This window comes from Bos mutus, chromosome 9 (assembly GCF_027580195.1).
Source record: "Bos mutus isolate GX-2022 chromosome 9, NWIPB_WYAK_1.1, whole genome shotgun sequence".
Lineage (NCBI taxonomy): Eukaryota > Metazoa > Chordata > Mammalia > Artiodactyla > Bovidae > Bos > Bos mutus.
This window is the reverse complement of record NC_091625.1, coordinates 23,090,636-23,117,239: the sequence shown is the minus strand read 5'-3', so window position 1 is coordinate 23,117,239 and position 26,604 is coordinate 23,090,636. Positions and strand designations below refer to the sequence as shown.

Here is a 26,604-nt window from a genome sequence, read left to right as displayed (position 1 = left end):
GCGTCTCCCTCACCGTCCGTGGGGTGCTCCTTGCACCTGGGCGCCTGTGCAGATGCTCCCTGCTCTGTCTAGTGCTCTCTGCATCCCACCTCACCTGCGCTGACTCCTCTAGAGCTGCACTCAGACAACCCTTCCTCAAGAAAGCTTTTCCTGGCCCCCGATCTAGGTCAGATCATCCCATTTCCCACATTCCGACCACTCTATACTTTCCTTCATACATTTATCACAGCTATAATTAAATGTGTAATGATTTCTTTAATGTGTGTCTCCCAAGTAGAAGGAAAGTGTTGGGAAGGGCAGAGTTCACCAAGGTATGCCTAGTCCACTGCTGGGTACACAGAGTGGGTGCTGAATGGAGGGAGGTTATTTTCTCTACTTCAAAGGTAAAAAAAAAACAAAAAAACAAAAAACTGAGGCTCACGGAAGTTCAATACAAAACGTGCCCAAGATCACAGAAAATAAGCTTAATATTTAGCAGAAGAGCTCAGATTAGATGATTCCAAGTTCACACTCCCTTCATGGCAGCAGATTGCTGTCTCTATAACAGCATAAGAACTGTCACATTATAATGCGAAAGATTAAAGGTGGCCATTTGAACTGAACCTGTCCATTTTTCTCCTTTGAAAAATCTTGTATTAATACATTAAAAAAAAACAAATCTTGTTTAAATGGTAAAACTGTCATTAGCTTATTATTACTTCTGTATTAATCTTTTTCATATGAAGATTATAGAACAATGGGTGACATTATGTTAATAGAATTCATACTATAAATTCAGTTACACTTGCATACATTTATATTACTTAGTTGTACGGTCTATATTACATAACTATGGTTCAGATAGCTTTACAATAAAGTAACTTTCTTAAAATAGAAAAGATTGACATGTTTGGACATTTGGGTATAGAGATCCAGGGCACTGATTTTACAAAAATGTACTAAGTGCATGGAGACAAAATTAGATTTATAATTTTTAAAAGAATCATTCCATCAGTTACAGTGTCAAAAAAAAGAGATATAGAAAATACTCTCAGCTTTCAAATATGATCAATTTTAGACATCTCAGTGAAGATAATACCATCAAGTTTCAGTAAAAAGAAAAAAACACCCCAAAACAGAAAAACAACATAGATACTCTGGAAATAGGCAAGAAGATCAAAAGGTAGGGTGGGCTGGAAGCCTATCTAAGGTTAATCAACCACTATATTACAAAAGAATATTATTGAATTATTCTTCATTTAACGTGAATGGGTGTTCTTATTTACCCTACCTCTAACCACCAATAAAGTGCCTCCAGATGTTTTCTACATAATATGTGAATATGCTATTGAGAGAACACTACAGTCCCTCTCCAACTTTCAAAAATCTTATTCAAAAAAAAAACCAAAACCAAACCAGTTAACAGTTAACATCTATTTTAGTTTTATTCCTAAGAAGATACTGGAGGCATAAAGGAAAAACAGCACACAAAATGCACTGTCCAACAATGGAATTGATATGTACACCATATAAATAATAAGCATGTAGGAAAGGAAAATAAGACAGACTAGTTTTAGTTTATGTAGGATGATCCTGGGATATATTGAAATTGTTTGGTGGTAATGCTCATTTCATATGTGAAAAGCAATATATTTAGGAGGTACAAGAAAAAAGGTTTAGGGTTAAGACTTGATGGAAAAGGCTGTATGAGATCATCCTGATAATATTTTGCCAGGCTGACAAAATTAAAAAGCAAAAAAGTAAGGGCAAATACACAAACACAGGATTTAATGCAACGAATCCTTAAATGCTTATATGCTAGAAATTTTTAAATTTTTGTTTTAACATAGTGCCTCTGTGCCTATATTCAATAAAAGTACATGATTCCATTACTGTTTTCACTAATATTCACTAGAAAAGAATTGTAATATTATAAACTTGAAAGCTTTTAAATTCTTGATTTTTCCATACTTGTTTAAATATGCTACTAGTGCCAAATATTAAAATTATAGTTGATCCTGAGCAATGTGGGGGTTAGAGGAACCGAGGTCCTACAAAGTCAAAAACCCACATGTAACTTTTGATACCCCCAAAACTTAACTACTAAAAGCTTACAGTTGACTGGAAGTCTTACCAATAACATAAATAGTTGATTAAAACACATTTTATATATCTATGTATATTTTATGCATTCATAACATACCTTTTTCTTAATTTTTGTGATATTTTTAGGCTATATTATTTATCTGAGAGTTTTTTCAAATTGTCACAAATTTTCAAAAAATTTTCCAATATATTTAGTGGGCAAAAAAATCTGCATATAAGTGGACCCACTCAGTTCAAACCTGTGTTGTTCAAGGGTCAACTATGTTACAATTCTATTCAACATCATAAAGTAAGCATTAAGAATCTGGAAGACTGAGGAGAGCAAAAAGATTCTGGATTTCAAGAAGAACATGTCAAAAATTTAGTGTGCATATGAAAAGGACCAATAAAGTTTGGATTATAAGCCTGCTGTTTAATAGGATAGTTATTAGACACATGTGGCCTACTGAGCTGTTGAAATATGCTGATCTGACAGAGAAATTAAAATTTTTAATACAATCAATTTTAATTAAAATTTTACTTAATTTAGTTCCGAGAAAACATTAAGGTATGTTCAAGGCTATGGTTTTTCCTGTGGTCATGTATGGATGTGAGAGTTGGACTGTGAAGAAGGCTGAGCACCGAAGAATTGATGCTTTTGAACTGTGGTGTTGGAGAAGACTCTTGAGAGTCCCTTGGACTGCAAGGAGATCCAACCAGTCCATTCTAAAGGAGATCAGCCCTGGGATTTCTTTGGAAGGACTGAGGCTGAAGCTGAAACTCTAGTACTTTGGCCACCTCATGCGAAGAGTTGACTCATTGGAAAAGACTCTGATGCTGGGAGGGATTGGGGGCAGGAGGAGAAGGGGACGACAGAGGATGAGATGGCTGGATGGCATCACTGACTCGATGGACATGAGTCTGAGTGAACTCCGGGAGTTGGTGATGGACAGGGAGGCCTGGCGTGCTGCAATTCACGGGGTTGCAAAGAGTCGGACACAACTGAGAGACTGATCTGATCTGATCTGAGGACAACCTGGGTATGTGAGTTTAATTTTTCAAATGTAAATTTTACCAACTTAAGTACAGAGAAAGTACTTCTAATAAAAATTTAGTATTTGAATGTGCTATAAGTAGAAAATACACAGTAGAATTTTGAAGGAGGTACCAAAAAATGTAAAATGTCTAATATTTTTTATGTTACATCAATTTTATATTGATTACATGTTGGAATGACAATATATTTACTCTAATGGGATAAATATAATTAAAATTATTTTTACCTGTTTCTCTTTTTTTAATGTAGGTACCAGAAAATTTTAAATTATATATGTTGCTTGTATATAAATTATATATATTATATAAATTATATATATTTCTCTTACAAAGTGTGAATACAGTTATATTGCACTGGAGCCAAAAAAGCCTACAAAACAGTCTACTGCCAGAACACTGGGAACAAGGAAAGATTCACTAATATTTAAATGATTACATGCAGTGATTTTAGTTAGAAACTGTTCTGCCTTGAAGAAATATATTTGGTTTAGAATGAAAAATAATAGTGAAACATTACCTTTTTCTCTTCCCACTCCTTGACTGAGTTGTTCTGCCCACTTGGAAACTGCAACACACCTCCAGTGCTGGCAGATAACAGAGGAGGTTGAACCTTGCTAAGAATCTTTGAACAGAGCCTGAGCGAATTTGTGAGTTCGGTCAAGTGCAATGTCTGGAGATGGCTTGTCAGGGCGGATATCATTCTGAGCAGCAACTGGGGTAAGTGTTCTGTCTGGATTTCAATGTAAGTCTCCTGAAAATAAATGTGAAATGACAAAAGTTTACACAGTGTATAACCCCAGAGTTATGTTATTTGTTTTTAATCTATATATAGAAAAAGGAAATAATTTTATATGTATCATGCTCTTAATTAACATTGGTCATTTATTACTAATGACATAAAATTTCTATTACAAAATTCTCAATTTAAGTACTTCAAAGCATGTATTATAGAAGAACCCCAGTTTTATCTGTTATAATACTGAAATTATAACATAAAAAAGTAAATAGAATCAGTTAAAAACAAAACAGGCTGAATGTCATACCTGACATAGCACCCTCATACTTCTAGTAGGCTTCAAAAGGAGAAAGCAAAGAATTGAGGAGAGAAAAGGGGAAAAGATTTCCAACAGTATTCATTTAATAGAATCATTAATGAATACAAAGGCAGCAATAGACTACTATATACTAAACATGTAAGACTTCAATAACATGCAATTACAAAATAAATTCCATTTATTATATAAGAATTATATATGTATTATAGATTATATAAGTCAGAGGACAAAACCTTTGAAAAATTTTATTTAAAAAGCTAGGCCAAAAGGGAAAATCAATTTAATTTTAAAAACGATACTTATTTGAAGATGAGGTCTATCTTCAACATGAAATATTTGAGCTGCGTTATTACATTTCCCCAATATTTTTTTACCAAGGTGATCTTACCAAAGAAACTATATCCAACAAAAAATCCACCAGTAAGCAGAAATTGGTCAGCTGTAACTCAGATGACTCACTACTATCTCCAGGCCCAGTCTGAAGTCTGGCATGCAGTGTCCTCCTAAAAGGACAAAATTCACTTTATCAAGTATACTATCAAGTGATCTGAAAACATGTGACTACACTGTTGCCTTTTTAATGTGAGTCACATCAACACTGGGATGCACATAATTAAGTTCTTGTGATGAAGTATGTTCCCTTTCCCCTAGGACACTACTGCATCTCTACATGGAAAATTCCCAAAGCAAGATTCCTAGGCTGAACCTCTCCCTGTAACCCCCATCCTGAACTTCCAAGTATTCTGGATGGTTCTATTTGGGACTTATTTCTCATTTCCCCCACTATACATTTCCTCTCTTAGTTAAAATGCATTATTTGCTGCTTGATTTTCCAGTGTTTGTTCATACCAACTTGTCTTTCTGGACCGTCATCCTCCCCTAACCTCATCCTTTCACATCCAGAACACAGCCATTCTTCAAGGTTTGAGATCAAAAGTTACCTCCTCCAGGAAGACTCTTCTGATCCAAGCAGTAGAAATCATTCCTCCAACAAACATGCACATTAAATTGTGTTAATGCTAAATGATCATACACTGCCCTACACCCTGAAGACACAAAGAACATGATCCAGTCCCTAGCCAGCAAGAAATATAAGCAGACAGAAAAATAATGTCAGTGTATGAGAAGCAGATTCTGATGCAGATTTGAGGGGGTAGGACCTCTTTATTGAACCTTTCCAGATGGGCGAGGGAGAAGAGTATTTTACAAGATAGCACAAGTGAAGGCTCAGCAGCAGCAGCACTGAAGGCTCAGTTAATGCTGTTCAGGGAACAGTCCAGGTTAATTAAGGTGCACTTAATGTTCTTCAGGGAGTACTCTAGGTCAAATAAAGAAGGGTGTGTGCATGCATGCGTGCAAGCATCTGTGTGTGTGTGTGTGGGTGTGGGTGTGGGTGTGGGTGTGTGTGTGCATGTGAATGTAGAAAGTTGAGTTCAGTTCAGTCGCTCAGTCATGTCTGACTCTTTGTGACCCCATGAACCACAGCACACCAGGCCTCCCGTCCATCTCCAACTCCCGGAGTCTACCCAAACTCATGCCCATTGAGTCGGTGATATCATACAACCGTCTCATCCTCTGTCAGCCCCTTCTCCTCCTGCCCTCAATTTTTCCAGCATCAGGGTCTTTTTAAATGAGTCAGCCCTTTGCATCAGGCGGCCAAAGTATTGGAGATTCAGCTTCAACATCAGTCCTCCCAATGAGTAAACAGGACTGGCTGGATCTCCTTGCTATCCCAGGGACTCTCAAGAGTCTTCTCCAACACCACAGTTCAAAAGCATCAATTCTTTAGCGCTCAGCTTTCTTTATAGTCCAACTCTCACATCCATACATGACCACTGGAAAAACCATAGCCTTGACTAGACAGACCTTTGTTGGCAAAGTAATGTCTCTGCTTTTTAATATGCTGTCTAGGTTGATCATAACTTTCCTTCCAAGGAGTAAGCATCTTTTAATTTCGTGGCTGCAGTCATCATCTGCAGCGATTCTGGAGCCTCCCCCCAAAATAAAGTCTCTCACTGTTTCCATTGTTTCACCATCTATTTGCCATGAACTGATGAGACCAGATGCCATGATCTTAGTTTTCTGAATGTTGAGTTTTAAGCGAACTTTTTCACTCTCCTCTTTCACTTTTATCAAGAGGCTCTTTAGTTCTTCTTCACTTTTTGCCATAAGGGTGGTGGTCTCTGCATATCTGAGGTTATTGATATTTTCCCGACAATCTTGATTCCAGCTTGTGCTTCATCCAGTCCAGCATTTCACATGATGTACTCTGCATATAAGTTAAATAAGCAGGGTGACAATATACAGTCTTGACGTATTCTTTTCCTGATTTGGAATCAGTCTATTGTTCCATGTCCAGTTCTAACTGTTGCTTCTTGATCTGCATACAGATTTCTCAGGAGGCAGGTTAGGTGGTCTGGTATTTCCAACTCTTTCAGAATTTTCCACAGTTTGTTGTGATCTACACAGTCAAAGGCTTTGGCGTAGTCAATAAAGCAGAACTAGATGTTTTTCTGGAACTCTCTTGCTTTTTCCATGATCCAGTGGATGCTGGCGATTTGATCTCTGGTTCCTCTGCCTTTTCTAACTCCAGCTTGAACATGTGGAAGTTCATGGTTCACGTACTGTTGAAGCCTGGCTTGGAGAATTTTGATGATCACTTTGCTAACAAGTGAGATGAGTCCAAGTGTGCAGTAGTTTGAGAATTCTTTGGCATTGCCTTTCTACATTCCTACCACATCATAATCTCTCTCTTAAGGTACCTGTAAGCCTTTAATACTAGGAATAAGCATGTGCATGTCTTACTGGCTGTTGCTATGAGCTCTTTGAAGACAGGGACTCTCTATATGTCTAGCAATAGCAGTTCAATGAGTAAGCATGCGACTTTCTAAATCATTGAATGGATTAATGCTTTATAGTTTTAAAAGACTTCTAAATCCAAGATCATAAACGCTTACTTGTTGACTATATGCCCTTGAGTCTTGAAGTTAAATTAATCTGGTTCTGACAGGGGTTTGGTCTAGAATCCAGATAAAAATTCTACTCAGAGTCACTAGTATTACTGGGTTTTCAGAGCATTTTTTAAGCTGTAAGTCCTAACGGGTGGATAACAATATAGGCTGCTTCTATGTTTTTAAAAACACAAAAGCGACCAAGGAATTTTTTGTTATTCAAAATGAGAAGCATTTTGGGAGAGTGTGCTGACCAGCCACAAATTTGCTATTTCCTCCACAATGAAAACCTAGATTACTATAGATTAGAAAGGGAAAATCTTTTTCATCTATTCTATTGACTCAATTACTCATCTCTAAACTCCTTTTCAAAGCTAAGATTATATAATCAATGATTCTGTATTCGAGAATGACACAGCAGAGACAGATTATGGCCATTAAATAAATAATAATTGTTAGTAGTAGTACTAGACTGTATAAAATAATATTCTTTTCATTAAACTCAAAAACTCAAAAAACAAAGACTATTAGATTAAAATGAATAAAACAATTTAACATACCTACAACATTCTTCAAACCAACGTGCAACGTAATCCCACATATAATAAGGCTCAAAGGAATTAAAGAGAAGGTTGGCAGTTTTAATCAGTTCTGCAGTTTTCTTATTTTCCCTTAATTTACTAAAAAAAAAAAAAAAAAAATTGATAAATGTTAACATTTACATTTTCAAATTTAAATGTGACTGCAAAGTTATTACGGGAGTACATGTTCCTAGAAAACTTGAAAATGACAATACTGCAACAAGTAATTTTTACCTACTGCCACTTTATCACTTTATGCGCAGTTATTTTTCCAAATTTGAGTTGTTATAACTTAAATGTGTGATTAAGCTCAGAAATCAGCTTTGCATAAGAGAAAAAGCTGTGCTTCCTGCAGAACAGGAAGTTCTTTCTGAACTATTCTGAGAGCCTGATTGTGAATCTGGCATTAAATTCCTTTGTTTTCCTTAGCACATGTAAACAGAACTGTGATTTGATTTTGACAGCCTTGATTCTGAAAGAATTTTGTCTGCTTTCCTGCACTATTCAGGATTTGTTTGAGAAAGGTTAAGTTTATTTTGCGAGTTTCAGTAACAAAAAGAACTAATACTGTGAATAGTCATTCTTACTGAAATTCCACCAGGAAAAAATAACTTTGCTATTTCAACTGGGAACCCTGTAGCCTATTAAATACTCACCTACCTACCATTTCCTTTCAACCTTAACAATTAAAACAATTGTTTTTATATATAGTGAGGTACTGTCGATTACAACAAGCACGTTATAGCACAAAGCTAATTAAATATTCTATGTGCTCAGGAGCGCAGACTGTAGCCCACCAGGCTCCTCTGTCCATGGAATTTTCCAGGCAAGAATACTGGAGTAGGTTACCATTTCCTATGCCAGGGGATCTTCCCAACAGAGATCAAATCCGTGTCCCCTACTGTTGCCTGTACTGGCAGGTGAGCCACCTGGGAAGCCCTAAATACTTTATAGGGCAAAATAAATTATCAGGCAGTGTACGAGTACAAGGTGGGCTTCCCTGGGGTGGCTCAGACAGTAAAGAGTCTGCCTGCAATGTAGGAAACCTGGGTTCAATCCCTGGGTCAGGAAGATCCCCTGGAGAAAGGAATGGCTACTCATGCCAGTATTGTTGTCTGGAGAATTCCATGGACAGAGGAGCCTGGTGGGCTACAGTCTATGGGGTCGCAAAGAATTGGGATACAACTGAGTGACTCATATACACACACACAGAGTATAAGGTTAGTCAATAATTACTTCTCAAACAAAAATTGGAGAGGATTTTACTTACTAGAAAGCAAAAAGTGTCTTAAAAGGCTTAATATATAAAAAGTATGTTTTAGGAAAGCCCAGGTTGTCTCCAAAGTCTCACCAAGGTGACACTACTAAAATGCAAAGTGGGAATTTTCTGGCAGTGCAGTGGTTAGGACTCTGCACTTTCAGTGCTGAGGACCTGAGTCCAATTGCTGTTCAGGGAACTAAGACCCCACAAGCCACACAGTGTGGCCAAATAAATCAAATCAAATGCAAAGTATGTAAAAGAAATCGCTCTCTTGAATCCTTTGTCATAATGATAGGTGAGACTGGGGGAAAAAGTATGCTCCTTAAAGTAGAAAAGAAATGAAAAAATAAGACTGTCAATATGTATCTACCATTGACTTAGAGAATAGGATATGTTAACATTATCTGACTTGTCCCAGCCATTAAAAAAAAAAAAATATATATATATATATATACACACACACACACCCACACACACACACACCCACACACACCCACCCAGGTGGCGCTACTGGTAAAGAAGCTGCTGGCCAAAGCAGGAGGCTTATGTAAGAGATGAGGGTTAAATCCCTGGGTCAGCAACATCCCCTGGAGGAGGGCATGGCAACTCACTCCAGTATTGTTGCCTGGAGAATCCCATGGACAGAGAAGCCTAGTGGGCTAGAGTCCACAGAGTTGCAAAAAGTCACAACTCAAGTGACTTAACCCACACACACACAGATAAACAATCTGAAAGAGGAAATAATCAGTTGAAAAAAGTCGGTAAAGAACACCTATTGCCCTTTGATTCATCTGAAATGACTGTTCAAGTGTTTTTCTGATCTATTCTTTGGTCTCCTGAGTATGCCAAGGTACCAAGAGGCACTCCTCCATGCAAACTACTAGTCCTGGTTACCAAACAAGGTACAGCTTTCGTTATTAACTGATATGTGGCAGCTAATCTCTTGTGAGTTTGATAGGTATGAATGAATTCCCTGGAATCTGTATCTTCACATTAACGGCTAAAATTTAGTTTTCTAAACTGGCGAGCTTGAGAGCCAACCCTGGAAGGTGGTGGCTACACAGCAGTCATTATCTGTTTGAAAGGTCAGTGCAGTTAATTATGAAAGTTCATATTTCTAAAACATAGTAAGACCTTAAATTTACTCGTTCATAACACAAATTTCATACAGCAATGTCTCCTTTTAAGTATTAGTAAATGAGGATCTTTGTGTCGTGCTTAATTTTTTGGTAATCTACCTGCTTAACTGAGCATGATCTTTGCTGAAGGGTGGTTCCATTTGAAGATCCAATTCTGCTTTGCACTGAGAATATAACGTTCTAAACACTTCAATTAGGACATCTTCTAGGATTACAGGTCCTAAAATTAATACACATATTAAAGATTATAATTAACATTATAAATCATGATTATCTACAAATTGACACAATTAAAGTATGCTTTAAAAGAAGTATTTTGAAAAAATAATGTTTTTTCCAGAAGTAAAACTAAACTTCACATCCTGAGAAGCTAACACAAAATAGTAAATAACTGAACAAATGTTTATTTAGAAATTACAGAATCAGGAAAATTGGTTTTGCCAGTTAAAAGCTCTTTCAGCTTGGACAATTTAAACTCCTTTGAATTTTAATTTCTTCATGTAGAATGAGGATAATAAGAATAAACTTATAGGACGATCAGTATTAAGGGTTAGGAAAAATTTTGTAAGATAGATAGCATAGTTTCCAGAATATAATGGGTATTCAATTAATGTAAATTATATTACTATTATTAATTAAAATAATACAAAAATTTACAAGGCTAACCTTTATTGCTGTAAGAGATACCAATCTTAAAAAATTTTCTGAACTTCATCTATTATCACATTAATAGTTAAGATTAACTATCAAAGCCATTGGTACAACTCAAGTTATCTTTATACTTAAATTTTTTCATTTTTATTTTAAGAGTTGGTAGGAGAACTTATGCTTATTTTCTAAAATGCCTATATATAATTTAATAAAATTACATCTTATTATTTCATTTTATTTTGCCCAGGCTTTTCTTAATTTCTGCACCAGCTGCCATAACTGCCTTCCCAATAGATCAAATATATAAGAAATATACAATGAAGAAAGGGAAAACACAAAAAAACAGGATGTGGGGAAGAAAGTTGAGGGATATGACTAAAATATTTTGCCTAAGTCCTTGAATTCTGGGAATTATAAGACAATCATGACAGATCATCAATGTTTTGATTTCAGTAACTTAGCCAGGATTGAGGAGCTTAGATAGCATCTTTAAAGTGACCCTGCTATCTACGTAGTACAGGGTAGACGTATGATAACACATAAGTTGAATGTATAAGCTAAGTCGCTTCAGTCATGTCCGACTCTGTGTGACCCCATAGACGGCAGCCCACCAGGCTCCCCCGTCCCTGGGATTCTCCAGGCAAGAACACTGGAGTGGGTTGCCATTTCCTTCTCCAATGCAGGCAAGTGAAAAAGTGAAAGTGAAGTCGCTCAGTCGTGTCCGACTCTTCACGACCCCATGGACTGCAGCCTACCAGGCTCCTCTGTCCATGGGAGTTTCCAGGCAAGAGTACTGGAGTGGGGTGCCATTGTCTTCTCCGAATTGAATGTGTATCTGTATCTTAATGTTCTAGAGCAGTGGTCCCCAATCTTTTTGGCACCAGGGACTAGTTTTGTGGAAGACAATTTTTCCACAGATGGTTGGGGGGGAGGAGGGATGGTTTTGGGATGACTCGAGTGCGTTAAGTTTACTGTGTACTTTATTTCTATTATGATTACATCAGTTCCACCTCAGACCATCAGGCATTAGATTCTGGAGGCTGGGGACGTCTGTTTCAGAGCAAATTTTAGCAAGGAATTATTGAGAACCTGTATTTATAGGTCATCTCAAAATACGAAAATTTTTCTAAGTATTACTTTGTCTTATTTTTATTATGCAGCAATACAAAACAACCACATGTGATCTTATGCCTTAGGATAGCATATATTACCTAGCTCAGGTTTGTCCAGTAAACTGATTAAAATACGAAAAGGTTTTAAATCCTGCATTAGAGTACTCTCTTCTCCAAATACATTCACTTGTAAGATTCCCACCATTGCCTTCAAAAAAGAAAAAGTATATTAGTCATTTAAGTAAACAAATTTAAAGGGTTTTTCTTAAAAAAAAAAAAAAAAATTTTTTTTTTTTTTTTACATACAACCATATGTAAACAGAGATTTTTATCTCCTATTGTTTTTCTGAAGCTCTTTTGCCAAAGCTGGCTTTTTTTCCTTGGCTGGGGGGGAAATAATTATATTCATTTGTCTTGAAAGAAAGTGCTTTACATTGTCTCTAGAAAGAAGGTGAAAAATTAAAGAAAATTTAGAAAAATAAATTTATGAATTTGATTTCCTAAAAGATAAAATCACTTCTCTTGACAGTCAACATGCCCTAAATTCTGCCTGTTATCATGGTAGTATTGCTATTACACCATTATTTTCCCTTCGATAACTCAAAACTGTATTCTTATGACCTCACTCATTTCAAAATATTTCAGATACCATGTATTTCCTCAGTTTATTTGGAGATATCTTGAATAAACATAATTGAAGTAAAAAATAATATGAAATAAACCTATGGATCATTGTAACATTTCCATCATAACAGTAGTTGTACCACATTGAGATTCCTGTTTCGACCTAAATTTCCCTGGAATTTCAGAGTAAGTAACACAGGCGCTCACTTATTTTTGGAACAGTTCCAACTTTTACAGGGGCAGACAGGTAAGAGGCTGCAATTATGTTATAATGAAGTCAGGAAAACAAAGTAAATGAAAAAAAGATCTCAGGACTTACACAGAAGTAAGTCTAGCTTACCATAACTCATTCATTTTACTGTAGTCATTGGCTTGTTACAGTCATTCTTAGGAGGTCTGTGAGTCTTATCTCCACCCCTTCAACTGTAAATTAATTCATTGAAGGCAGGACTTTGACATACAGATTACTTATTGAGTAACTACAGTGGTCATAGAGTAACAACAACAAAAAAAAGAAAGCTCCATTACCTGAACCAACAAGTCTTTTGAAAAGGTAGTAAAATAGTAAGTGGCATGTTCTTCAGGATTACTGTGTCTTGTGCTTCTGGGTCCTATGATAGCACCGTTGTTATCAAAACCTCCATGGAAACAAAGTGTAAAATAAATTAAAACTGAATTCTTAAAACTGTTGTTCAGTAAATACCAAAACAACAAATATATCAGAAACAGCACCAAACACTTACCAATTAGTAGCCCAATCAATGTCAGCAAGAGAGATCATTTTAGATAGTTTAATAAAGGGAAACCAATTCAATACATAAGTGAGTATCATAGTATACTTTCAGAATTATCTTGTTTTTTTTCGAACAGTGAAATAACTGAAGATTCAGAAAATTCAAAATGAGTTGTATTGTGTCTTCTCACTCTGGGCAGTAGAGTCGTAAAGACAGGCCAAACATTCACAAAAAGTACAGAAAAACAAAGTGTCCACAGTAACTTACTGCCTGAGTGGGAGAAGGTACCACCTGTGGGACAGTAGTGTAAGTCCTGATTCAAGTTTTGGATATTACGTCATAATTCTGATTATGAATTTATTCTTCTTTGTCTACATACTTAATAGTATAACAGCTTCAATTTATAAGGAGAAAAAAAAAATCTTGGCAAAGGGAACATGATCCATAGATTGAAATAGCTTTTTCAACTAAGAAGCTTTTGAGATTTCTTCATATCATACGCTAATCACTGGGTTTTTTTTGTTTTACTGTTGTCTATTTAAGTAAATTTTAGTCTCTTCATTTAGGACATACATAAACTTGATAATACTTATGTATGGAAATTTTCCCTTCATCCTTTTCCCAGATAAGACCACACACATCAAACACCTACCGAGAAGCCAGGCATAAAGTCTTCGGTTCAGGGACATATCCCTCCTCAGGACTACGTGCAGCGCTGCCGACAAGATCCGGATCATATCTGGTCGAGTGGCCTGCAACAGTTGGGAATGTGGCTGTACTTAATCACATATAAAAACATATCACATTTTTTTCCTCTTTAAAAAAAATAATACCTCACAGTATGTTCAGAACTTTAGGGCTTATGAGGTACTTTCATACAACATTATCTCATGCAATCTTCCGAACAGAGGAATTATTACTTATATTTTACAGATTAGGAAACAATAAGAAAAGGTGGGTAACAGTTATTTAGTTGCATAGCTAAAACTATAACTGAATTATTTTAACCTCCATTTTAAAGTTCTTAATCCTATCCAACAGTAGCAAAGTCAGACAGAAAACCAAGAAAATGGAGCAGGAAGGGATAGACACAAGAGAAGACTATGTCTTCAGTGGTATCAACACTGACTACACACTCTTTAGAACTCCACTGTTTTCATCAATTCTAAGTCTTTCATTTCTTGTTCTTTCTAAAATTTTTGATCTGTAGTATTTCAAACATAGAGAAATACAGAAAACAATATAAATGACCCCTTTTTGAACCCATCACCCAGCTTTAACAAATTTTAATTTTTTTTCATCTTACTCCAGGTTTTTTAAAGAGAAATAGTATATTTTTTTTCTTGCCTCTTTCCTAATAGCCATAATTGGATGTTTAAAATATGATTTACTAAAGGAGATCTGGTTTTAGCTAAAAGGGTTAAAGTTCAAAGAGAAAAAGAAAGCAGTTAATTAAATTGCTGTCAATTTTAAGAATATCACTAGATAGTCGCTTTAGAATTTTGGAATGTGAGCATTACAAGGTAAGGTAGAAATCTACTAGTCTCACAACCACTTTAGAATAAAGGACCAGAGCCCCTCACAGGGCCAAAGCACTTAAATGCCTGGTTAGTGCCCCAGCTGCTTGAGGATGCACCTCTCCTTAATCAGACTAGGCAACTTTTTACTACACCATGCTTTTTGACAGACATTAGTAGAAAGGGATTGACCCAGCTTACTTATTTTAAAGGAATCTTAGAGAAATAACTGACATGCTAATTGACAGATCAAGAGCTGCTAGAATACTGTTACTCATTGGAACACAGATTATCTTCTATTAATCTAAGCAATTCTCAAACGGTGGTCCCCAGACTCCTGGAGATCTCTAAGACCCTTTCGGGAGGCTCACAAGGTAAAGAAAATATTTATAACACAATACCAAGTCGGTATTTGCCTTTTGTATGTGTTAACATTTGCTCTGTTCATGCAATAGTGGGTAAAACCGCTCGCATCTTAGCACAAACAGAAACAGCGCCAGCAGTGGCAGCCACTGTACTTTCAGTCATTGTTTTTTTTACTGTCACGTATTTTCAGTAAAAATTAAAAAAGAAGAAAAGTCAGTTTCACTTAAGAATGCTGCTGATTAAACAACAAACATTTATTGCATTAAATGTTTGACTCAAATTCATGTTGTATTCTGCACTATTCCGTGCAATGACAGGAGCACACATAAAGCGCTCCTTCTGTAAACTGAAGCATGATGGATGTCTCAGGGGAAACCCTTCTGTGACTATGTGAACTGTGAGGTGAACTACCAGCTTCTGTCATTCTACTTTCACCTGAAAGAAGACTGACATGATCTACGATTCTTCAGGCTTGGATACTTGGCAAAAACTTTCTCAAAAATAAACAAAGTGAGCCTATCACTTCAAGGAAAACAATATTCATTGTTACAAATAATAAAATCTGAGCTTCCAAGAGAAAATTAGATTTTGGAAAATCTGTATTTGGATTGAAATTATACTGAAGTGAACTGACTTGAAAGCTTCCAATACCTAACAAACTTACTGATGAGATCAGTGGTCATGCTAGTAAACGTGATCATTTATTGCTGTGTTAGCACTTCGTGGTTTAGTCACTAAGTTGTGTCCAAATCTTGTAACCCCATGGACTGTAGCCTGCCAGGCTCCTCTGTCCATAGGATTTTCCAAGCATGAATACTGGAGTGGGTTGCCATTTCCTTTTCCAAGGGATCTTCCCAATCCAGGGATCAAACCCGGGTCTCCTGCACTGCAGGCAGATCTTTTTACCAACTGAGCTACCAGGGAAGCCCAAGTGTGAGCACTTGAGAGACACAAAAAGTTCAATAAAACAACACTTTCCAAACAGCCAACTATGATGTTACAAAAGCATATATGGTACAAGATCCATTCAAAGTGTAAGACCAGTGGGTTTTAATCAAACAGACTATGAAAAGTTCACTGATATGGTTTTTGACTTCATATTACAACTAGTTTTTTTAAAAAAACTATAGCTTCTCAAGTTTTGGAAAGCACCAAAGAAGAATATACTATTTTAACAAAAAAAGACTATTGAAGTACTCTCCTTTTCCAACTAGTATCTGTATGAGCTCTAACTTAATTCAGATACTTTAATAAAAAAAAAAAGACACAACAGAGTGAATGTCAACGTAGATACCAGCATTCTGCTTTTTGTTAGACCATACACTAAAGAGATTTACAAAACATAAGCAGTACTAATGTAATAATTTTTAATGTGTTAGAAGATACTTTAATACTATTTGTTATAATGTGATAATCTTATTATTTTTAAGTGAATTTAAATGTTAATATTTATTTAATATTTAAATATTTTATATTTATCAGTTTTAATTTCTAATATGATAAACATAGATCTAACCTATAAAAGCAAAAGAATTTTTAGGATTCTCAATATTTTTAAAGAGTGTAATTGGGGCCATGAAACCAAAGAACTGCTAATCTATTTAATCTCAGATATATACATTATAGATATTGTCACAAGATCCTGAATGTCTTCCAATCTTACTTTGAGAGGAAAAACATCCTTGAGAAAGAAAGAAGTCACTTCTTGGTTACTACTGACATCACCACATATTTCTAACATGGATTTTGCTACAATCTCAATTAAAGGTGTAACTTCTAGAGATTCGGGTCATGCTAAGTCACTTCACTGTGACTGACTCTTCAACCTATGGACCTTAACCCACCATGGCTTCTCTGTTCATGGAATTCTCCAGGCAAGAATGCTGGAGTAGGTAGCCTGCCCTCCTCCAGGAGATCTTCCTGACCCAGGGATTGAATCCGCCTCTTACATCTCTTGCACTAGCAAGCAGGTTCTTTACTGCTAGAGCCACCTGGGAACTTTCCGTAAAAAAAAGAAAAATAAAAAGAGTCTAGCAAACTTGGCAAGTGCTAACACTCCTAACAGCACTCTTTTTGGGATAAGGTAATGAAGGCTCTCTTCAACTACAAATACAACTGATACTGGTTATGAGTTTATTATAGGCAAGACATGGAAAGGAGGGAAGTGGGGAAGAAAGATTACTTTGTCATGATCCTTTGATCCTTCTTCTCAGGTAATCTAATAATATGGTATGGTAATGGGGGAGAGAGAATTGGGTCTGGGTAGAGTATGTACTTTTTAAGAAACATATTCAACATAGCTATTGTTTTCATAATGCAAATTATACAGAAGGAAGCCAGAAGAAAAGCTTCTTGGCTGGTAGGGATACAGAAGTGGTAGAGTAAGCAAGTTCTGAAGGAAGCTCTTGTTGGAAAAAGGTTGAGAAATACTAGTCCACTGAGATTACACGTTCTTCTCAAGTGAACTCTACCATGACTTAATTCTTTAGGTCTTGCTCAATCCTCTATCAGTATACTGAAGGACTAAGACTGCTGAATGTTTGAAAGGGAAGAAAGCAATGGGAATGCTTAAGAGTAAAAGTTAATGAGTTTTTTCAACAAAGGGCCAGATAATAAACATTTAGGCTTTTGAGCCACATGTTTGTCATATTCTTCTTTGTTTTCTTTTATGAGCATTTTAAAAAGTAGAAAATCATTTTTACCTTGTGAGCGGTTTGCCCACCTCTACAGTGTAAGTTTAGATTATCCTGATATGTCCCAGCAGGCGTTTCAGTGAAAAGTCAGAGGCAGAACAAATGCCCCTGGCTTAAGGATGGCAAGTCTTAAAATAGAAACTAGGGGTAGTTTATGCCTTACCCCTGTAACATACTGTTAGAGTACGTAGTAACATACTGTTCCTACTACTAGGAGCGGTATAGGCAATAAAGTGTAAAATTCTTCAATTATTAACAACTCAATTTCAAACTGAATAAAGTAATAAGGAAAAATTTGAGCATGGCCAGTCGTAATGAAAACGCACTAGTTATCTATTAACAGCTCTTACAAAGCCCCAAATAATGGTCTTTTCTGCTAATGATGTTTGCGAAATAAACTTACTTTTCCAAGGTATAACTTCTTCATATTACATTTGTTAGGCATGTAGCAACACCATTCTGAATACTTACACACTGCTGTTCAAACTCATTCATCAGAGTTTACAACTCAAAATAATTTAGATGACTTCCTTAAAAATCAGGATACTGATTCAATTAAGTCCCAGCTTCATTTATGATTTAAGTGAGCTGTTCTCATCTATCATGAAAGTACAGGTGACCCATGAACAACGAGGAGGTTAAGGGGAACTGACAGCTAATTGAAAAAATTCAAGGATAATTTTAGTTGGACCTCCGTATCTGCAGCTTCACATCCCTGATTCAAACAACCATGGATCCTGTGCTACTATAGTGCTTACTACTGGACAGAATTTGTGTATAAGTGGACTCATGAAGTTCAAACACTTGTTTAAGGTTCAACTGTACTAGAGAATGTCGGAGCAACTAGATATTTAGCTTTCAAATTATAGCCAACTCTGCTAATGGTCTGACACACAGCCCCACAATCACCAAACCAAGAAAAAATTACATTAAGACAAAAAATAACAGCTGGGCAGAAGGTCTCAAGAGTGAGCTGTGGCTCACTCACAGCTAGCAATGAATATAGTACCTTTGCTTTTGATAGGTTAGAACTTTTTTTTTAAGGTATGAAATAATCTATTTCACTTTCCATATTTTTACCCAAATCAATAAATCTTGTTTCCCCCCAAATTTCAGAAAGTCCATTCCTTAAAAAGGAAATATGTTTTCTATGTACTTGCTGGTTGATAAAACAAGAGAATCCAACTTAAATATAATTTTAAAAATAACAACAGATTAGGAATCTGAATTTCCAAAGAATGCCTTATATTGAAACTGGCATTAATGTTTTACCTGACTCATGTGGAACGGAAAACAGAAGAGTATGAGGTCCAGTGTGCTTCTCTGGACGAGCACACTTGAATCCTGCACCGAAGTACTTACTGCTTCTACCTAAAATAAGAGAGCCTTTAGTATTTATTGTGTATTACCTTGGGAAATAGTTACCATGAAAATGTGACAATGCTTCAGTTTTCCCTAAAAAATAAAAATATGTTTTCAAATTTATTTCGTAACCACTAATTATACATACTGACATTGCTTTGGATAGGTAAACATATTATAATAGTTCAAAATTAAGAATAACTAAAAAGTACACAGCCAAAAGTTCTCTCCCATCTGTTTTTAATTACCCAATTTTCTTTGTGCAAGCAATCAAGACTAGTGAATATTTTCTTCAAATATAAATAAATAACATGCATGCATATATCACAAACTCTGCCTTGTTTCATTTAACAGCACATTCTGAAGTGCTTTCCTTAACACTACAAAGAGTTTCAGTTTTTATAGCTAGAGAAATATTTCCTTTCATAGATTAATCTTAATTTAACTAGGCTCCTAATGATAGACATTTATACTATTTATATCATTTACTATTGTAAATTATGTTGCAATAGACATATAATGTACAAGCACACCCATAGGACAAATCTTTCAAAGCAGAATTGCCATACCTTGGAATATATGCTGTTACAATTTAAATAAAGTAATGTTTTCTCTTAACATTTTGCATATTTATATTCTTACCAGCAATGTGTGACAATTTGCTCTCTTGTGTTTACCTGCACATTTTTTGTTCTTGCGAATCTAATACATGAAAAAGGGTACCTTGATATAGTTTAAACTCTTGCTTCTCTTATTATAAATAATGTTGAGAATGTTTTTAATATCTTTGAATTATTTTTATTTCCTTAGGTTAAGATTCATTTCAAATCCATTGTTCTACTTGATTAACATTTACTAATTAATTTATGTAGCTTTTTGAATAATGATGTTAGTCCTCTGTGAAGTACTGTAAATTATTTTCCAGTTATGACACTTATTTTTGAAAGAAAATTTAAACAATGATTTCTTTAACACTTCCATTAAGTTATTAAAAGGAAATGTAATAATACATTGGAAGACAGTTTGGTAGTTTCTTATAAAAAATGTATTAGAAGAAAATATAGAAGTAAATCTGTTTGATCTTGGACACAATTTCTTAGATACATCTATCAGCAACAAATGACAAAAAAGAAAATGGGTAAATTGGATATGATCAAAATTAAAATTTCTGTGCTTTAAAAGCATACTATCAAGAAGGTGAGAAGACAATTCACAGAATGTGAGATAATATTTTGAAATCATATGTATGATAAGAATTTAATATCCAAAATGTGCAAACTAAGCAAATCTAAACGAAGATCATGGCATCCGGTCCCATCACTACATGGGAATAGATGGGGAAACAGTGGAAACAGTGTCAGACTTTATTTTTCTGGGCTCCAAGATCACTGCAGATGGTGACCGCAGCCATGAAATTAAAAGACGCTTACTCCTTGGAAGGAAAGTTATGACCAACCTAGATAGCATATTCAAAAGCAGAGACATTACTTTGCTAACAAAGGTTCGTCTAGTCAAGGCTATGGTTTTTCCTGTAATCATGTATGGATGTGAGAGTTGGACTGTGAAGAAGGCTGAGCGCCGAAGAATTGATGCTTTTGAACTGTGGTGTTGGAGAAGACTCTTGAGAGTCCCTTGGACTGCAAGGAGATCCAACCAGTCCATTCTGAAGGAGATCAGCCCTGGGATTTCTTTGGAAGGAATGATGCTAAAGCTGAAACTCCAGTACTTTGGCCACCTCATGTGAAGAGTTGACTCATTGGAAAAGACTCTGATGCTGGGAGGGATTGGGGGCAGGAGGAGAAGGGGACGGCAGAGGATGAGATGGCTGGATGGCATCACTGACTCGATGGACGTGAGTCTTAGTGAACTCCGGGAGTTGGTGATGGACAGGGAGGCCTGGCGTGCTGTGATTCATGGGGTCGCAAAGAGTCGGACACGACTGAGTGACTGATCTGATCTGATCTGATAGAAACAGAAAATAGATCAATGGTTGCTAGAGACAGGAGTGAAGAGAAATTGTGATGAGGTTAATGGGTATAGATGGAGTTTCTTTCTGGGGTGATTAAAATGTTCTCAAATTAGATAATGGTGATAGCTGTACAACTTTGTGAATATACTAAAAACCACTGAATTATACAATGCAAAAGGATAAATTTCACAGCATGCGAATTATATCTCAATGTTATTTTAAAAAGCTAAACATATTTACCATATGAACCAAGAATTCCATTCCTAGGTATTTATTTTCTCAAGAAAAATGTCTGTTTAAAGATGTGGTACATATATATATAAAGAAACACTATCAGCCAGAAAAAAAGAATGAAATGATGACATCTTCAGTAACATGCACTGACCCAGAGATTATCATACTAAGTGAAGCAAGTCAAAGACCAATATCATATGACATCACTTATATGCAGAATCTTTTAAAACATGACACAAATGAACGTATTTACAAAATAGAAACAGATTCACAGACTTAGAAAACAATCTTATGGTTACCAAAGTGGGGAGGGATAAATTAGGAGGTTGGGTTTAACGTATACACTCTATTATATTTAAAATAGATAACCAACAAGGACCTATTATATAGCACAGGGATCTCAATATTCTGTAATAACCTAAATGGGGAAAGAATTTGAAAAAGAATGGATACATGTATATGTATAACTGAATCACTTTGCTGCACATTTGAAACGAACACAATATTGTAAATCAACTATCATGTGCTCAGACACTCAGTTGTGTCTTGACTTTTAAAGTTAAAAAAAGAATAGTTCTGAGTGGGGGAGAAAAAAAGAACATACATCTGTACAAATAACTGTATGAAAATGTTTATATTATTAGTTTAGTCTTAACGGCCCCAAACTGGAAACAATGCAAATGTTTGTTAATCACTGAATGAACAAACTGTGGTACATTCATAAAATACTAGATAGCAGTATAAGAGATTACTGATACATATTGACACATGCAAAACATGGATGACTCTCAAATGTGTTATACAAAATGAAAGACATCAGACAACGGCTAACACTGCATGATTCTGCTTATGTAACATTCTGTGAAAAGCACAATCTAGAGGAAAAGAAAATAGAGCAGTGTTTGCAAGGGCCTGGGGGTGTAGGGGAATGGGAGAGACTGCAAATGGACACAGAAGAACTTTTGGGGGTGATGGAAATGTTCTTTATCTTGATTTTATAGTATTGGTTGCTTGTCTGTATGTATTTGTCAAATTCATACAACTGTACACATAAGATGAGTTAATTTCAATGTATGCTAATTATACTTCAATATAACCAAAATATGTATAAAAATCTGCCAGTTCATAATTACATGGGGAGAAAGGAAAGGATGAGTAATCACAAAGTTTTATTTGAAACTTTTCAAAAGGACCATCTAGGGTTTTCTTGTTTTTCCATTCATTGTTCATTTTAAGAGTACACACTCTATAAGCATAAATGGTTTCCTTCTGTTAATTTTTAAATTAAAAAGTATAAGCAAGCAATTGACGTGAATTTTTCCAACTATCTTTCACTGTCTGCTTTAGTAATACCTTCTTTTGCACAAATCCCATACAGAATCTGGCCTATTACTTGGTCTAAAATCTGTCTTTCCTATGAAGAAAGCTATGATCCAAGAGAAGGTTCACTTTAGAATAATAAAATGAACGTGGCTATGTAAACAATGATCTGATCAGTTAGCAACATGGTAATAAAGACCATTTATTTGCTTGACTGATAGATAATGAAGATAACATATAAATGACAATCCCTTTTCTATGAAAAATAAAAAAACTTGAAATTTCCCAAATCAATAATGTGACTATTTTGGTCTTTAAGTTTCCTTGATGAAAAATATAAGACTCATGAAAACAAGAACATCATTTGTGGCATGATTCTCAGTATCTGGCTATAAAGAAATATTAGTTAAATGAGCAAACACATGTAGACCTACCATTAGCTCAATATCACTGCCAATTATATAAAGCTGATCTTCCATGGAAAGCTTCCGGTTCAAGTGGGCAAGAACATAGGTGATTCCAGGCAGACGCACAGCAGGACTGGTGAGAAGGCTACCCCAGAGGGCACTGTAGAAGGCTGACTGGTCCACTGCAGCAGCAACCTTTTCCAGTAAAGTGTTTGTTCTGAGGTACAAAATAAAGTGCTTTGAGAGGGGAAACATTTAGCTTCACATTGTTAAGCATAAACCATTATACTCTCCCAGAATGTACGAAAGCATCCTTGCTGTAGTCGTATGTTCTGCCCTGGACACAAGTGGGGTGGATGGGAAGAACCATACAGGTCAGAGTCAGAGGGCTGGGTATAAGTTCTGGTTCCATCACTGGCTACCTGTGTAATTCAGGCAAATCACTTAGTCTTTCTTGAGTTCAGTTTCCTCAGCTGTAAAAAAGATAACAACAAAAACACCTCCACAAGTCCCATCTACCTCAACGAACTGTTAAACCCGCACTTTAGTTAATAATAAGGAACCTCAGAGGCTACAGTTCATGGGGTCGCAAACAGTCCGACACAACTGAGTGACTTCACTTTCACTTTTTTCATAGAAGAACATATCTTCTGTTGACTTTCTACAAAATTTTAAAGGATATTTCCTTTTCTTGGAAATCATATTACATAATTTACATCATGCGAAATGCCAGGCAGGATGAAGCACAAGCTGAAATCAAGATTGCTGGGAGAAATACCAATAACTTCAGATACACAGAGGACACGACCCTTATGGGAGAAAACGAAGAGGAACTAAAGAGCCTCTTGGTGAAGGTGAAAGAGGAGAGTGAAAAAGCTAGCTGAAAACTCAACATTCAAAAAACGAAGATCATGGCACCCGGTCCCTTTACTTCATGACAAACAGATGCGAAACAATAGAAACAGTGATAGACTTTATTTCTTGGGCTCCAAAATCACTTCAGATGGTGACTGAAGCCATGACATTAAAAGACACTTGCTCCTTGGAAGAAAAGCTATGACCAGCCTAGTCAGCATATTAAAAAGAGAGACATTTGCTGACAAAGGTCCATCTAGTCAAAGCTACGATTTTTCCAGTAGTCATGTGTGGATGTGAAGTTGGACCATAAAGAAAGCTGAGCGCCCAAGAATTGATACTTTTGAACTGTGGTGTTGGAGATGACTCTTAAGAGTCCCTTGGACTGCAAGGAGATCAAATTCTAAAGAATTTAGACAATTCTAAAGGAAATCAGTCCTGAATATTCCTTGGAAGGATTGATGCTGAAGCTCCAATACTTTGGCCACCTGATATGGGGAACTGACTCTTTTGAAAAGACCCTGATGCTGGGAAAGGCAGGAGGAGAAGGGGATGACAGAGGATGAGATGGTTGGACGGCTTCACTGACTCAATAGACGTGATTTTGAATAAGCTCTGGGAGTTGGTGATGGTCAGGGAAGCCTGGCGTGCTGCAGTCCATAGCGTTGCAGAGTCGGACATGACCAAGCAATTGAACTGAACTGACTGAATTTAAAACAACTTGAATGAATTATGCTATGACAAAATATAAGATGCATTATTCAAGATAAACAAAGTAATACACAAAAATTTAATACACTGTTGTATAACAGATTCAGAATCAAGAGAATCTGATGAAGTTCTACTGTTTACTTGCTATGTGATTTAATACTAACACTGTAATCTCTTCTGGTCTCAACCTACTTATGCATTAAAAGAACATGTTTTCACATCTTTTTGTAGTGAATAACTGGCAAAACATAATGCTATGATCTGAATGTTTTTGTCCCTTCAATATTTATATGTTAAAACCTTGATGCCCCAAAGTGACTGCATTAGAAGATGGAGGCTTTGGGCACCCTCATGAATGAGATTAGGGTTCTCATGAAAGCAATTCCAACAGAGCTCCATAGCCCCCTCCAGAAGGTCAGGATACAGGTAAAAGGCGCTGGCTGTGAATCAGGCAGAAGGCACTCACCAGAACATGATCATGCTACCACTTTGATTCTGACAGCCAGAATCAAGAATGGTGAGAAATAAATTTCTGAATTTATTTCTGAATTCTTGCATTTCTGAATATTTTTGAATTTCTGAAAATAAATTTGCACTCAGTCTGTGGTATTTTTTTAAAAAAAGCCAAAGGGCTTTCAAGCTAAAAGGACTAAGACACATAACAAGATAAATCATACAGATATCATAGTCATAAAGATCATTATTCAATTTCCATGTTATATTTTAAAAAATTTTAGTGTTATTTATTTGATGGCATGAGGGATGTTTTAATTGCAGTATGTGGGATCTAGTTCCTGGACCAGGGATCGAATCCAGGCTTCCTGCATTGGGAGCATAGCATCTTAGCCACTGGAACACCAGGAAAGGCCCCACGTTAAATTTTTAATTATAACTAGCAGAGTTATATGGAGAAGGCAATGGCACCCCACTCTGGTACTCTTGCCTGGAAAATCCCATGGACGGAGGAGCCTGGTAGGCTGTAGTCCATGGGGTCGCGAAGAGTTGGATATGACTGAGCGACTTCACTTTCACTTTTCACTTTCATGCTTTGGAGAAGGAAATGGCAACCCACTCCAGTGTTCTTGCCTGGAGAATCCCAGGGATGGGGGAGCCTGGTGGGCTTCTGTCTATGGGGTCGCACAGAGTCGGACACGACTGAAGCGACTTAGCAGCAGCAGAGTTATAAAATCATATTAATTTTATGCTTCCCTTAAGAGAATAGAACAATTTAAAACAAAACTGATTCATAAATGAAATAAAATAAGCTCATATCATGTTTCTAAAATTGTCCTGAAACAGAAATTAATTTTTTCTCAAAGTAGCTTTTTAAGAGTGATCCAATATTTTCAGGGTTAGAGTCCTACATCATTATGGTAGCAGATGAACATACAAAAAATAGAGTAACTTGTTTAAATAAATTATATAAATATAAATCATTAGGACTACTCATAAAGAAAGTTTGGCATTTTCTATTTCTGACATCTTAGTTCATAATTTCCTTTTTGGTAAGAATATCAGTAACAGAGATATTAAAGATACTTAATGCTATCAAGCATTGTATACCACTATTAACTTCCAAAGAAATAATAATAAGCTTCAAACAGACCAACTCATTTTCTTTGAAGAGTTAAAATAGCAAGAGTACCGTGTCAATAGCTACTCAAAGAGTGCTGTACCTGGAGACAGGCTATTTTTAACAATTTAAAACTGGATGGCACACTGCCCAATCTTCCATTCTTTTTATTAATCTAAATGTCCTATCTACTGTATTATTATTTTAAATTATGAGTCACCATTTTTTAAGTGACTTACAAGTGCTGAAGTACTGGACTAAGTAATTTCAATATTACAGTAACACAAAGAATGGTATGTTTTTTAATAGATGAGGAAACTGAATAAAGTTCAGAAATGTTGAAAAAGTTTTTCTAAGCTCACACAGTAT

At 35.9% G+C, this 26,604-nt stretch overlaps 1 protein-coding gene across 6 annotated transcripts in view; it reads right to left on the bottom strand.

Annotated features, from left to right (window-relative positions):
- DOP1A (DOP1 leucine zipper like protein A) overlaps positions 1 to 26,604 on the bottom strand; it is a 130,868-nt gene that overhangs the window by 42,927 nt on the left and 61,337 nt on the right. For 4 of the 6 annotated variants that reach the window (XM_070376250.1, XM_070376249.1, XM_070376252.1 and 1 more), the window contains 10 exons: positions 23,124 to 23,313; positions 19,077 to 19,175; positions 13,881 to 13,980; positions 13,023 to 13,132; positions 11,970 to 12,078; positions 10,207 to 10,327; positions 7,687 to 7,806; positions 4,564 to 4,678; positions 4,164 to 4,193; positions 3,638 to 3,871 (listed from right to left, as the gene is read on the bottom strand). In XM_070376250.1, the coding sequence (XP_070232351.1) occupies positions 3,638 to 3,871; positions 4,164 to 4,193; positions 4,564 to 4,678; positions 7,687 to 7,806; positions 10,207 to 10,327; positions 11,970 to 12,078; positions 13,023 to 13,132; positions 13,881 to 13,980; positions 19,077 to 19,175; positions 23,124 to 23,313 (1,228 nt within the window). The remainder of the gene's footprint in view (positions 1 to 3,637; positions 3,872 to 4,163; positions 4,194 to 4,563; positions 4,679 to 7,686; positions 7,807 to 10,206; positions 10,328 to 11,969; positions 12,079 to 13,022; positions 13,133 to 13,880; positions 13,981 to 19,076; positions 19,176 to 23,123; positions 23,314 to 26,604) is intronic. The other 2 variants (XM_070376251.1, XM_070376253.1) reach the window with 1 other exon arrangement.